This window comes from Ixodes scapularis, unplaced genomic scaffold (assembly GCF_016920785.2).
Source record: "Ixodes scapularis isolate PalLabHiFi unplaced genomic scaffold, ASM1692078v2 PGA_scaffold1__304_contigs__length_218370807, whole genome shotgun sequence".
Lineage (NCBI taxonomy): Eukaryota > Metazoa > Arthropoda > Arachnida > Ixodida > Ixodidae > Ixodes > Ixodes scapularis.
The window spans coordinates 131,396,988-131,412,423 of NW_024609846.1; the positions used below are offsets into that span (position 1 = coordinate 131,396,988).

Below are 15,436 nucleotides of genomic sequence, written 5' to 3' on the forward strand. Positions count from 1 at the left end.
ACCCAAGTCGCCATCAAGAGGGTCCTCCTCGCCGTCCAGCATCGGCTGCAGTAGTCGGAGAACTGGGAGGCTGCAGACCGGGGGCAGATAGGGTGCCCCATCGCTGTCCTCCATATTTTCCTGTCTGTTGAACACGTGTGAGGCCACCGCCCCAACCAGCACGGAGGTGGCGCTCATTGGCTTGCCAGGTGGCCCCCCTCCTAAAGGAGCAAACAGTAGTCAATCTAGGCACTCCAAGTTCTAATGTTATCTAAGATCTGTTTTCCTTTTTAAATATACCCCGATTTATAGGCATGCACTTGCTGATAGGGAATGTTCATCCCCTCTGCCCCATGCGTAATGAAATGAAATATTGAGCATCTGGGTGTTGTCAGTTGTGATCTACTGTACATGTCCGCCGCAAAAACTGCAAGTAGAATTACTGATTTAACGGTAGTATTATATCGTGCTGCGGTTCCGTTCATGCTGCTCCATTGTCAGGTTACTACGGTATTCAACTGACAGCATTAGGTTGCATAACCGACTTGTCTGCGCACGTTCACGCTCCATCCCCCATGACAGGTATTCCAGAAACAACAGTTCGAAACAAGGGCGAATTTGTGACCGACAGTTCGGGCTACAAATGTGACCCATCGCTCATTCCGAGGCACTTTCAGCGCGATGAGAAACCTGAACGAGAGACTTGCCTGTTTTGTGGACCTTGTTTTTTTCTTTGGAATGGTCCTTCTTCGCTTTGGCCTTCACATTTTCCCACCATTTTTTTAGCTGTTTCACGTCCCGTCGATATACACCGTGGTTGCAGTTATACTCGTTGCAGAGTCGAATCCAAGTTGCCTTTTTTTTGTTTAACGACGATTCGTCGGTCTTTTTACATTCGATGATTTTTTTGTACGTCATTACAAGTTCCATCAGTATTGCCTTTTCGATCTCTGTGAACCGCGCAGCGGGTGCTTTGGCCTTATCCATTACACGCTACGGAAATGAAAACTTTAAAAGAACAAACCAGCAGGGCAAGTAAACACGAAAAGGCAACGGCGGTGGTGGCGTTGGAACAAGGATATCGGAAGGACTTGGAATGTATTCAGCATGGATATTGATGGCTATATTGCTGGCCAATTTAGTTTGAAAGAAGATGCACGAGCTACATTCGTTTCTGAAATCGCAACATGTTTGTTATGTGCTAATATTTCTTTATAAACACAAATTATGTAAACACACTAAGAATTAACTTACTTTTGTGGTCTTACGCAAAGTATAAATATAAATTTCTTTTCTACTCTCGCTCCCGGACGCATCCCGTAGAAGGGCTCCCTTCACTTGCTCGAGTGAAAGCGAAGTGCCATTTCAGAATGGTAAACCTCACTTCAAGTGGAAGTGCCCCTTCAACCGCCCTTCTGTAAGTGAAGGGTCGCCCTTCACTTGGCATGACTCGGAGTGACATCTATGAATTCGGCGGTTAGTACCATTTTTCCCTTTATTGGCCCAGCATAATCAATGTGTATTCTTGACCAATTTTCCTTGGTCTCGGGCCAATTAACTGGCTCTTTCGCACTTGGCATAGGCATAGCTTGAACACATTCCCTGCAAACTGCCGCCTGGCTTTCAATTGCCCTGTCAAGACCAGGCCACCAGAACTTTGACCGCGCGACCGCTTTCATTGAGGATGCTCCTTGGTGGGTTTCATGAAGCAGACTTAAAGGGACCATGAAATGATTTTAAAATCGAGTTTCATCCACAGCACGTCGTAAAAGGTGTGAAAAGAAACACAAAAAGACAAAAATAGGGAGCCAAAAAAAAATATTTGCTATAGAACTTTTAAAATAAAACTGGACTCTTTTGCGCCTTCCTTCCTTCGCCTGTTCACTACGATGCATCCGCGGAAATGGAGCACGTCAGCCAAATCCAGGTCACCTATTGGGTAAGAGCCTACCTCACCAGCACCGCGATCGTAAACAATAAATAGCCGGCGAATGCTTCCTAAAAGTTTTGTTAAATAATATTCAGATCCACATTTTGTAGCATAATTAGAGATGTGTGGCGAAAATTACCGAATTTGATAATGCTGAGAGCCAAGCGCCATCTATCGTGTGGTAAACGAAGCAACTACTGCGCGTGCGCAGTAGGGCAGGGCCGACAGTTACTTGGGTGGCGGCGACCGTCGAACGTTTATTTCCTTTGTTTTCCTTCCTCTCAAAACTCTGACTGACTGAACGTTTATTTTTCTACGTGTTCTTCCCGCGCGTGCCGACTTCAAGCAGCAAGTAAACAGTACTTAAAACAGACCACGACGAACAAGAACGCTGGATCCACCGACTCCGACGAAGCGAGCTGCTCAGAATATAGGCCTAACAGGCATTCCGACTCGGCGCTGCGTTGCTTCGTCGCAAGACCGTCTGCCTACGACCGGCTGGCGTGCTAAATGGAATATGCCCGCGCGACCCTTGTGGACCCTTCCCGTATTATAGTTTGATCACTGACCTCAATTCTAGATTAAGAGGTGAGGTCAATCTCTTCCCCTTGTTTTCCGAGGCAGTGCTGACGAACACTCGTCGAAAAGGGACTCTCGTCGATTCTATCTTCTTGTTTTGTGTGATATAGAGCTGAAATAAACGCCGTATGGATTACCTTCGTAACACGGTATGTACACTTTGTTATTGGTATGCCATTTTTATTCTGACAGACTGCACGTCACTGTCGAGCTATAACAGTTCGTGGGAGGTATACGTACAACCCCGGTCCAACCTTTCTTTGCCGAGTGTCGCGTCAGTATCGAGTTGCAATCGTAAAAGAACGGTCCCGAAGCGCTTACAAACAGCGCGAATACAGCACTTCCATCAAGCGCGCGCGTCCGCTCCGAGTGTAAACAGGTATTTACGTGGCTCTTGCTGACACTCGTAGTTCAAACGTATCTTTTTTAACGTCGGCTCGCTCCTGCATCTCCGAGGCCGCGAAAAACGCCATCTACGTCGCTTTGCAAACGACTGACACTGGCCGGCCCTTCTGCCAACAATGACAGGATGGTTGACTTCTGGAGTCTTCACCGGAAGACTCGCTGCATTTCCCAACAGTCATACCGGCGTATGGGACTAGTCCCATGCTGTCGCGGTAGCGCAACATATCTCATTGAATTTCGCTCAGCTGCGATGCGGCGATGAGAGGCGCCGATTCAGGAAATACGTCGGTGACATCAGCGCAGTAAAACCTACCGGCGCACCCAAACTCGTTGCCGCTAACACTCCCATTGTCCTACTGCCGAGAGAACTTCCGGTTCCGGAAACGGCCTACGTCACGGCTTGTTTTGCGGTCAGTTGGAGAGAATGAAAAAGTCGATATTTCAATAATTTTTTGTGTAGAAGTTAATAAACCGAGACGAAAACGGATGCCTGTTCGGCATTCAGTGAACATTGACGGTTTAATGTAAAAGTTGTCTGGAAAAAGTAAAAAGGTCATTTCATGGTCCCTTTAACAATCGTTCCCTCGCCTTTGCTGGAATCACGACCCGGTGACCCCAGTACACGAGGTGCTGTGCTACTGAGAGCTCGAGCTTCTTGTCATAGAATGGTTGTAATTCGACTTCTAGGTGCTTTCGGCTCCTTGGCCATCCATCTAGGATGTGTCTTTTAACTTTTAGGAGCCCGTCGTCACCGGCAGTCAGGTCTTTCAGTTCTCTGGTGGTTACGGTCCCTTCGTCAAAATTATGTAGTGCTAAAACATACTCCGGAAGCTCCATTGAGCTGCATGATTCCTTAGACGTCGGTAGCGGTAACCGGCTTAAAGCGTCTGCGTTGAACATCAGTTTACCAGGCTGGTAGTCCAGCTTGTACTGGTAGCCCCCAAGCAGCAGTGCCCAACGCTGGATCCTTGCAGCAGCCATGGCAGGGGTCGGCCGGCCCGGCTTTAGCAATCCCAGGAGTGGCTGGTGGTCGGTGACCAAGGTAAACTCTCTGCCCAAAAGGTAATCGCGGAACTTGTTCACACCAAAAATGAGAGCGAGTGCCTCGCGTTCCAACTGGGAGTAATTTTTTTCCGCAGCAGTTAAGGTACGTGAGCGGAAACCGATCGGCCTGTCCTCCTTTCCTACACGGTGAAACAACACGGCCCCAACACCGTATGGTGACGCGTCACACTCCAAGCGCAGTTCTTTCGCTGGGTCGAAATGGGTCGACACGTTTCCTGTTGTTAAAGCTTTCCTTGCTTTCATAAATGCCTCGTCCTGTGCCGGCCCCACGCCCAACGACAACCCTTCTCTAAAAGTTGATACAGCGGTGATAGCTGTGTAGACATTTGTGGTAGAAATCTGCTGTAGAAGGTCAACATGCCGATAAATGAGCGCAGTTCACTCACGTTTTTCGGACACGGAGCCCCAGCGATGACCTCAAGGTTCTTTTCTGTTGGGTGCAGTCCCTCTCCGTCAATCTGATGGCCAAGGTAAGTGACCGATTCCTGCCTGAATCTGCACTTTTCCTTGCGCAACTTCACCCCGTGCTCTCGGAATCGCTGCAAAAGACATTTCAGTTTTGTTCCATCGTTAGAGCTTTGTTCCGAAAGTATGACGTCATCTAAGTAGACCTGCACATCTGGAAGACCTTGGAGGACACATTCTATCTTGCGTTGAAAGATAGCGGGCGCTGAGGCTATTCCAAATGGTAATCGGTTATAGCAAAAGAGGCCACGATGCGTGTTAATAACCGCAAGCTTCCGCGATTCCTCATCGAGAGGCACTTGGTTATACGCGTCCCGCAAGTCCAGTGTGCTGAAACGGTCACCGCCATTCAGACAAGCAAACATGTTCTCGATAACCGGGAGCGGGTACTGTTCTAACGCACAAAAAGGATTCAGTGTCACCTTAAAATCCCCACAAATACGTACGGATCCATCTTTTTTTAGAACCGGCACAATGGGCGTAGCCCATTCAGAGTAGGCAACTGGTGAAATAATGCCGGCCTGTTCGAGCCTATCCAACTCCACGGATACTTTCTCTCGTAAGGCAAACGGAATAGATCTTGCCTTGCAAAACCTTGGAGTTGCTCCATCCTTGAGGTACAGATGCGCAGGTGGTCCCTGAATGACTCCAAGCTCTGGAGAGAAGAGGTCTTCGTACTCGTCCAGTAGACTCTGGAGACCTTGCTCCTGCTCACAGGGAGATTTCGGGATTGCTGTCAGGCTTAAAACAGGTACGTCACGTTGATTCAATTTCTGAATCAAGTCTCGTCCGCACAAACATGGACCTCGGTAATCCACGACGGTCAATATACCCTGTACGGTAGTCGACTGGTATACAACTTTCATGGTTAACTCTCCGATAACTGGAATTGATCCCATGTAGCAACCCAACTTCACTTGAGGCTTTTGAAGTCTTGGCCAAGTTTTCCGATGCCTTTCGTACATTTCTCTCGTTATGACGCAGACAGGTGACCCCGTGTCAATTTCCATGACCAGATCAATTCCACCCCACGTGAACGTGCGTCGCACTGGCGGCACAAGCTTCCTTTCTTTTAGGGTTATCAGATTCCAAATCTGTGTGGTCAGGCTGTCGTCATCTTCGTCCAGAGACTCTACTGCTTGTAGTTGGTTGTTTTGTCCCTTGGCACTCTTAGGGTTACGACACTTGCGAGCCAAATGCCCTTGCTTGCCACACTGGAAAGATTTTGCTTTCTGCCATTTACAGTTGCTACTGCTGTGATTGGCATTACCGCAACGTTCGCAGCCTACTGGTGAATGCAGCGATGTCCTGGCAGCGGGAGGCATTGTAGTGATCTGTGATAAGTGATTTTGCCACCAGATGGCGCAACGTGTGTTCTGTTTAGTATGCTTTGATGGTGAGTTTATCGGGTTGTCTTATCTTGTTGTTATGTGTGTTTATGCATCTATGATGTCACGTGACATATGTTAATAAAAGAGCCGCCGTCCGTCAGCGACGTCAGAGAACTACGGGACACCCAGCAGGCAACATGTCTTTGTCTCATTCTTCGTAAGCCCCGAACGCGCGGGGCCGCGGCTTCCTACCCGGCCACATCATGTGAGTGCTGTTAGCGTCCTCTCCTTTCGTACCGCCGTGTAGAGGAGATTACTACAAATTTTGGCGACGAGGTGGTTCACCGTAGTTCTCTCCGCGTCTCGGTGCACTGGCCGTCAGAGCCGACGCGATTTTTTTTTCTTCTTCGATCCATTTCGTTTCACTTGGAACACGTTCCATGGCTAGTCAGAATGGGCCCTGACAGCTGCTTCCCTTCAGCATGCGTCTCGTGACAACGTAAGATGTGAGTTTGCACTGTTTTTGCATCGTTTCCTACAACCTTCTACAACATACATATAATGGATAATGGAACACAATCTCCTGTAGCTGTCGGCACGTCAGCGCTCGCGCCGGTTCCATCACCGCCCGACTTCTTGCCAGTTCCGGGCAAGCCCGAGCGTGCATGGCCCGCGTGGAAACGTGCTTTCTTGATGTTCCTTGAGGCGTCCGGCTTGGACAGTGTTGCGCCTAGTCGAAAAAAGGCGATCTTGTTTTCCATGCTTGGGGCTGAGGGCCAGAGAATTGTTGACGCTTTTCAGCTCGATGAGACTCCCGCTTCCGAGGAAGGCGATGTTTTTGAAGTCTTTTTGAGTGCTATCGAGAAGCACTTTGAGTTTTCTGGGTGTATCGCGCTGGAACGCCAAAAGCTTCGCGCTCGCGTCCAACGCCCGGGAGAAACCGTCTCGGAGTACTTGACCGCTCTGCGACGCCAAGGGTCTTTTTGTTCTTATGGAGACGCTTTGGAAGAGAGGCTTGCTGAGGTCTTTTTGGAGGGGTTGGACTCTAAGCGGGTCCAAGACCGCATCCTTCGAGAGTGTGTGCGGACGGGGGTACCCACTTTAACCCGTGTCGTTCAGCTCGCGCTGCAGTACGAGCAACTTGCGCGCACCACAGAAAGCTTCCACCTGCGAGCTCCCAGTGCTAGCGGTACGGCGCCGGCAGCCGTTGAGCGCGTCTTTGCGCACGTGCCCATTGGAACGCCGGACGTCCAAGATGGAGGTCCATGGCCGGCTCCTTCCCGAAGTCGGTGGCAATATGGCCGGTCCGGCGTCACGTCCAGTCACGTGCCCCGGACTTTACAACACCACCCACCCCAGCGTCTGCGCTACCCTCCTCCTTCAAGGCACGGAGATGAAGGAGTCGGTGTTCCCTGCTACTTCTGTGGTCGACGCGCCCACAACCGCAACGAGTGTCCAGCGTCTGGTGTGGCATGTTTTTTGTGTGGAAAGACGGGCCACTTTGCGGTGGTTTGTCGGAGTCGCCGCCCACCGTCGGCGGCCTTCGTCAGTGACCCGCGGCGAACGTCGTTCCCGAGCCGTGGCCAGGGCTCCGGCCGTTACTTCGCTGCCCGACCGTTTTCACGGAATGTGCCGTCAGGAGGTAACGATCCTGTGAACATTGTTGGGCCATCCCTGGTGCCGGAGATGCTGCCGAGCGTCCCCGTTGAGTCGGCCGAGCAAGCAGCAAGAGGTGTTTATCGTCGGGATGCCTTCATGGCCGACATCAAGGTAAATACAACCCCTCTTCGTCTCCTTGTCGACACTGGCTCTTTTGTGTCCATTCTGAATGAACGAGAGTTTAATGAAGTACAACGGAGTTCCGACATTCGACTATGTCCGCCCTCGAAAACTCTTGTTCACTACATGCAAGACACTATCCCTGTGCTTGGATGCTTCACCGCTCAAGTTGTTTTTTTAAGGATCGTTATGCACCGTTGGAGTTTTTTGTCACCCGGACTGGACGATCGCTACTTGGCGTCGACGCCGTCCGAGCGTTGCGCATGAGATTATCAGGAGATGAAAATGATTATGTTTGTTCGCATGTTGATGCAGCTCAGGGAGGAGGAGTTCCACGGCAGTATGTGAAGTCGGTGGCCCCCCTGCAGCGACGGCCGTTCACCATCACGTCCTGCCAAAACCGCCAACCGGCCGGATCCAGAGATGCAAGGTCCCGGTCATCTTCTTTTGTACCTTCGGGTGCCAACGTGTCTACATCGTCATCGGTCTCGGAAGAGACCACTCCGAAAGTTCCCGCGGACTTTGACCACGATTCGTCGACAGCCGCGATTCCGCGACGCCATCCTGAGAGCCATGGGCTTCCTCAACCACATCTTCCTGAAAACACAAGTCCTGAGAATACAAGCCATGAAATCACAGCACAACTGCTACACCATGAAAATACAAATGCATCTCAAGTCTCAAGTCCTTTTCTTCCAGATCAGTCCAAGTTGCCCAAAGGCTTCGAAGAATTTGAACATCTCTTTAGTCCAGGTTTGGGTTTGGTCAAGAATTCCACCCATACTATCAAGCAGCGTTGCAACGTGCCACCGGTACAGTCCAAGCTGCGCCGTCTTCCGATGACCCTGAGGGATGCTGTCTCGGAAGAGATTTTCAGACTGGAGAGAGAAGGTGTGATCGAGAGAGTCGATGCCTCCGAGTGGGTTTCACCTATCGTCGTCGTTCGGCGGACTGACGGACGTATCCGGATGTGTGTTGACATCCGTGCGCCAAATCAAGCGGTGGTCATCGATTCTTTCCCGCTACCCCACATCGATGAACTACTGGGTTCCTTGCGTGGTGCCAGTTGCTTCTCCAAGCTGGACCTGGCGTCCGCTTACCACCAAGTTCGTCTCGACCCGGTGAGTCGTGATCTCACTGCTTTTATCACGCATGAGGGACTGTTCAGATTCAAGCGCGTTTGTTTCGGGTTGGCTTCGGCACCTGCAGCGTTTCAAAACATCATGTCAAAAATCCTGAAGGATTGCAAAGGAGTCCAGTTTTACCTTGATGATATAATAGTCTACGGTGCTACGCAGGCAGAACACGACGAGAATCTGCGTCAGGTCCTCTCTTGTATCTCCCGAGCCGGGATGAAGCTAAATCGTAAAGGTGTTTTTCGAGTTACAGAACTTTCGTTTCTGGGACACCATCTTTCCGCGGAAGGACTAGCACCCCTTTCCGCTAAGGTAGATGCAGTCCTGAATTTTGAAACGCCTACCGAACCAGCAAAGCTGAAAGCATTTCTGGGACTTGTTGAATATTGCAGTAAATTTATCCCTCATTGCTCAACTGTCGTAGAGCCCATGCGTCGTCTTCTCCGTAAAGGAGTTCGCTTTCACTGGTCCCCGGAAGCCGAGGCCAGTTTCCAAAATGTAAAGGATTCCATAAAAAGTGCTCCGATTTTGTCGATGTTTGATCCAACACTTCCTATCGTTTTGGCTACGGATGCATCTAACTATGATCTTGGGGCTGTGTTACAGCAACAGTACGGAAGTCAACTGCGTCCTGTCGCTTTCGCTTCGCGCTCGTTGACTGATGCCGAGCGGAGGTATTCAACAGGTGAAAAGGAGGCGCTGGCCTGTTTGTGGGCCTGTGAGAGGTGGCATGTGTATCTGTGGGGTCGGTCCTTTGTGATACGAACAGACCACCAAGCTCTAGTCGCCCTGCTTTCTAACAAGGGGTCTGGGATCCGCCCTTTGAGGATCACCCGGTGGACAGCCAGACTGCTTAATTATAATTTCACTATTGAATATCAGAAGGGATCTGCGAACCTGGTTGCCGATGCTTTTTCACGGCTACCCGTTAACGACACGGAGAATGGTATGGAATTTACCGAGGAGGTAGTTTCTCTTATCACAGTCCCCATGTCCAAACTCGCATTTCAACAAGCTACGGCTAATGACACTATCCTTCCATCTGTAATCCGGTACACTACCACGTCCTGGCCGGAGGGTAATGACATCCACACCGACTTGCGACCGTTCTTTCAAGTGCGTGAGCAACTTTCACTGTATGAAGGTATCTTGTATCGTGGAGAAAGGCTCGTGCCGCCATCAACACTCCGTGACAACATCATCCATCTTGCACACGAGACACACCAAGGAATATCACGAACAACAAGCCTCATACGTGAACACTATTGGTGGCCCCGCATGAACCAGGAGATCAAAACAAAAGTGGAAAATTGTACGGTGTGTCATTCGACTGATAAACCTGTAAAGGCCGCACCCGCTCCGTTGCAGCCCATAAAGTTCCCCGACCAGGCTTTGGAAAAACTTGCTGTCGATATCGTAGGCCCTATCGACAGGGCGCCACAGAGTCAACGGTTTTTCATTGTCTTGATAGATTATCATTCGAAGTGGCCTGAGGTGCAGTCTGCCGCAGCAGTAACGTCTTCAACTGTCATTTCCTTTTTGAGAAATGTGTTTGCTCATGAAGGACTTCCCTGTGAGCTTGTTACAGACAACGGGGTACAGTTTATGTCCAAAGAATTTCAAGACTTCCTTCGTGAAAATGGCATAAAACATTTGAAAACGTCCTTGTATCATCCACAATGTAACGGTCAGGTGGAGAGATTTAACCGTGTTCTCAAGACGTGCCTTCAGGCAGCTATAGTTCAAGGCCGTCCTCTTATAGACGCTGTTCGAGACCATCTCGAAGCGTACCGCCGTACGGTACATCCTGCGACGGGGTTTGCCCCTTCACTTTTATTGCATGGCCGGATCCACCGGTCTAAACTAAACCTCCAAGGGATGCCTACAAGGCAGGTTCCTGATTTCGTTTTACAACAACGTGCTCTTCTTCCCGAGAGGGTTCAAAGTTATCAACAAAACATGAAGTCATATTGGGATCACCGGAAGGCTGCCAAACGGCCACAGTTCTCCGCCGGTCAAGCCGTGCGCGTGTTCAAGCCCACACATCGTGGCAAACTTCAATCAAGGTATACACAGTCAAAAAAGGGTTGAAGCCCAGCTGGGATCAGCCACGTACAGGCTCGATGATGGAAGGACCTGGAATGCCAGTAAATTGACGAAGGCGTCTGCACGGCCTCGTGAGGGAGATTCCGACATCTACTCGGACGAGGAAGATTTTCGTGAACTCTCCAATAGTATTCCTTCACTTCCACTTCCAAATGTCCTCGCACCATATATAGATCAAAATGATAGTATTCCACACAGTATACCTGAAAGTCATACAGTTCCTGATCCGGGGCCACTGCTCGTCCCCGGTGCTTTTGACCCTGGGCCTCCTCAATCTCCACTGGCTGGCGAGTCTGGGCCGACGCCTGGGCAACCTGGATGTTCCTGGTGGCCCGACACCGAGCCTCCGGCTGCGCTCGGAGATTCCGTGCAGCCTGCTTCCCCAGAGGAACCAAGTCCTGGCGAACCAAGTGGGGCTCCCCAGCAGGTGGAGGTACCCTGTGACCCAGTGGTTGTGCAGTGCGACCCTTCAAGCCGTGATTTTTTTTTCGTATCCCAGCCGTCAGTGACTTTGGCAACCCCATTGGCTACTAGTACTCCCCTACGACCACAACGAAAGAAACGTCTCCCAGCAAAGTTGAAAGACTATGTCATGTCTTTCATTTCTTCAGATGACTCAAATATGGAAAGTGAACAGAATTCATTTATCGACATTGTTTAACGCACAGTTGTTGTTTTGGAGACTGTTTGGAGTTCCCGTGTGGAGTGTTGTCTTCAGGTCCAAGAGCTTGTTTTTGCAGATGTCTTTCCATGTGTTTCTTATATTCCTCCAAATGTCTTCAATGAGTCTTTGTTTTGCATCCTTACATAGCACTATGTCATAGCATGTAATAATGAAAATGCTTTAGGTATCCTTGGCCAAGGTAAAAAGATGTCCATGACAAACACAAACTCTTGACAACACCTAACCACTAACAATTACTAACGTACACTACACCTGTGTCATGGACATCAAAACAGGAAAACAAAGGCAAACAAACTTCAGTCCAAATCTGTAGCAACTCGAGGTAGGCTATAGGGAATCGGAGACTGTGTTTGTATCTGATGTAGAAACTGTCTATGGTTTTTGTCATACTGTGGTGACATGGATGAAAAGAGCTACGGTACTGCTCAGCGTCGACCAGACGATCTGCCGTCTCATTGCCAGGAACGCCGCTGTGAGCCGATACCCGGTTCCATATGTTACAATTTTTTTAACAGACAAGGGGAGAGCTTTGTCTTTATTGTGGTGAAATTCGAATTGTGTTTTGTGCTTTGTTTCCCTCCGTTTCTTTTTAAAAATTTTAAGGAGGGAAGTGTGTAGTGATCTGTGATAAGTGATTTTGCCACCAGATGGCGCAACGTGTGTTCTGTTTAGTATGCTTTGATGGTGAGTTTATCGGGTTGTCTTATCTTGTTGTTATGTGTGTTTATGCATCTATGATGTCACGTGACATATGTTAATAAAAGAGCCGCCGTCCGTCAGTGACGTCAGAGAACTACGGGACACCCAGCAGGCAACATGTCTTTGTCTCATTCTTCGTAAGCCCCGAACGCGCGGGGCCGCGGCTTCCTACCCGGCCACATCATGTGAGTGCTGTTAGCGTCCTCTCCTTTCGTACCGCCGTGTAGAGGAGATTACTACAGGCATCCTCTGCTGACCCTTCAGTGTGTCTACTTCGGATGGCCCGCTTTCCCGCGACATTTTTTGTGCGTCGGCTTCTGCAGTTTCTGCTGCCACGGCTAGTGCTTCGGCGTCCTGCAAGCTCAGCTCTCGTTTGGCCAGCAACTGTTTCTGCAGATTCTTTGATCTGACGCCGCAAACGATTCGGTCTCGTAACATACTGTCTAATGTCGTCCCGAAGTTGCAGTTATTAGCAATTCTTCTTATTTCCACGGTGAATGCGTGCACTGATTCTCCTTCCTCTTGGCATCGATGGAAGAACTTGAAACTCTCCGAAATCTCATTTGGTTTCGGGTCGTAGTAATCGCTCAGAGCACGGACCGCTTAGTCATACGTTAGCGAATTTGGATTCCTGGGCGCCACCCTTCCGCAAAGCACTTGTATCGTACTTGTTCCCAGCGCTGACACCAGCAGAGCCCTTTTCTTAGCATCATCCACCACACATCATCCACCACATCGTTGCCTTCAAAATATGACTCTATCTTTACGAGGTAAGCGTTCCACTTATCATGTTCATCGTCAAATTGCGGCAGATGGTGGGCCATGCTTGGAGCGTTGCCGGTTATCCTTGGAAACCCTGCGTCACCGGATACCGTCCCTGCCGTTGTCTGTTCATCACCCGCCTCTTGGTTCATGTGCTTGAAACTCGTCGCCACTGTTACGACGTGGCAGAGCCCGTCGCGAGTAAGACAGGCGTCCGGTGGTGGCTGAACGACTCCGAGGTTTATCGGTGCTCTGGATCGCTAGGTTGGACATTTGAGAAAAGGTACATGGAAGTGACGTAATGCAAAGGAGGAGCGTATCGTAGCAACACTCACGTGGCGGCTCTGCCCACTTTGACGCCGCTACGTCATCGCAAACTTGACGCCTGTCACCCGTTTGTGCGACGTCCGGAGCCAACCACCGACGAGCGGAAGTAGCTACGCATTCCCTGAGGCGTCCCTACGCGTGGGATACGGGGTAGGATTTACTACGACGCGGGGAGCAGTTCCTGCGTTTAGCGAAGGAACGGCAACCAATCCTGTGCGTCGCTGGCCGTCGCATCTGTTCTAGTACAGGTAAAAGTATTGAAAAACAATCAAAACCTTTTGGGCGCTGTTAAAACAAACCGCTTTTTTGTATCCTTTTGCAATACATTTAACAATTAATTGGAGAGAAAATTGTTCCAATATTATGCGGGATGTGCGCCACGCGCCTTCTTCAAACCAAAATGTCGGACGGGTCGGAGGGCCACGAGGAGCCGGGGGTGCCGGGGGCAGCGGAGAGGTCGGCGGGACCAACGAGGAGCGCGCGAGTGACGGCTGCTCAGAAGGAGGAGCAACTCTCCTTCATGTGTGAGCACCCGTCGCTCGCGCGCAACGCCACTGACCTCTTCGCCGCCCTTACGCGGGACGACAAGCGGCGTCTCTGGGAGCAGCTCGCTCTGCGTCTGAACGCGCTGGGGCCTCCAACCAAGAGCTACAAGCAATGGAAGGATCATTGGTCCCGGCGCGTGATGAAGGCGCGGAAGCGAGCTGCACAGCTCAACGAGACCGCAAGGTAATCTTTGTAGTCTGCTGATAGTGCAATGAAATTTATTCAGTCGTTTTCGTTATCAACAGAAGGACCGGGGGCGGGAGCTCCACCGTGCGCCCACTAGCGCAGTCCCTGGCCAGGATCCTGACGCTAGTGGGCACAGATTCGGCACTCGGGGCCCCTGGGGTGCGGGTCCCCGGTGAACCGGGCGACCAGCAGGTACGTACTTTAACAATTACCATCATGTTAACAAAGAGTGCAGGGCAGCGGTCACCAATGCGCTGCACCGCGGAATATCAATGAGGGTGCATTTAAGAAACACGTTGACCTTTTGCAAATATTAGGAGCTCTCGCGGAAGACATTGAATCTGTCCATGTAGTGCGAAATCTAATGTTTGACACCCAAACAGGGACATGCGTCATTTTTGCCACCTCACCCCTGGCTGTTGCAATAAATCCCTATGGTGTCTTGCTTGTAATTTTTGGGAAGATGATGTGCTAGCACTAGACATATATCCCGGTACTCAATGGAAACGTTGTCAAAAAAAGAAAGTGAGAGTGCCTCTGAGGTGGCATTCTCTAAATGTTCTCCTCCGAGTAGAATGCATGCTCGTCAAAATGTTTGGTCAACAAAAGGGAAGCACAGACAAGGCTGCGTGTTCTCACGAGTTGTTATAAATTCCCCTTCCAGGAGAGGCCAAGCAGCAGCAGGCGCCAGATGGCAGCTGAGCCGGTGCCCTCCACCTCACGAGGTAAGCTCTCTTGCTAGGGCATCTGGGACCTATCATCAGTGGTGCAGGTATGAGCACCATCATCACCCATACTCGGTTTCTTGGCAGACACAACGACAAGCTGGGGGCCGTGGGTGCGGCCCACCGTGCCTCGCGCCCCCCCCCCCCCCCCCCCCCCCCCCGGCAGTCGAGGCAGGAGCGGCACGACGCGGCTGCCATCCAGGCCGTGGAGCAACAGGCCCTGCTGCTGCAGCAGAACGTGGACCAGGCGGCTGAGGAGAGGGAGTTCCGAGGCCGGGTACAGGCTCAAACTTAACCTTACACGCACTTACAACTAACCAGGTTAGGACCAAGGTGCTGCCACGAGGCCACAGAAAGCAATGCATGTCCACAATGGTGCAGAATGACACAGTTGTGGCATGAGCAAGGTCTTGGCAGACTGTGGGTGTAGGGAAATATGCTGCCCAATGTTAATGAAACTCCTTTGCCATTTTAGCTCCTGGAGGTCCTGGAGCGGATCTCCGCAAACCTTGACAGGGCGGCCTCGGGACAAGAAAACACCCACAGCACCCTGGTCCAAGTGCTCCTCCTGCTGGCCAGCAGGGCGCTGGAGCAGCCCGCAGCCCCGGCTCCCCCTGCAGCCCCGGCTCCCCCTGCAGCCCCGGCCCCCCCTGCAGCCCCGGCCCCCCCTGCAGCCCCGGCCCCCCCCCGCAGCCCCGGCCCCTCCCGCAGCCCCGGCCCCTCCCGCAGCC

General features: G+C 51.0%; 1 protein-coding gene across 1 annotated transcript; it reads left to right on the forward strand.

Moving 5' to 3' along the window:
• Positions 1-6,315: 6,315 nt before the first annotated feature.
• Positions 6,316-7,151, forward strand: LOC120839299. The gene is made up of 2 exons (XM_042290333.1): positions 6,316-7,080; positions 7,140-7,151. Exons 1-2 carry the CDS (start codon positions 6,316-6,318, stop codon positions 7,149-7,151), a joined length of 777 nt encoding a protein of 258 aa, XP_042146267.1.
• The last annotated feature ends 8,285 nt before the right edge of the window (positions 7,152-15,436 follow it).

Bases quoted from the DNA above. Each gene is read 5' to 3' on its own strand.
- LOC120839299 (XM_042290333.1), top strand. From the start codon at position 6,316: ATGGATAATGGAACACAATCTCCTGTAGCTGTCGGCACGTCAGCGCTC.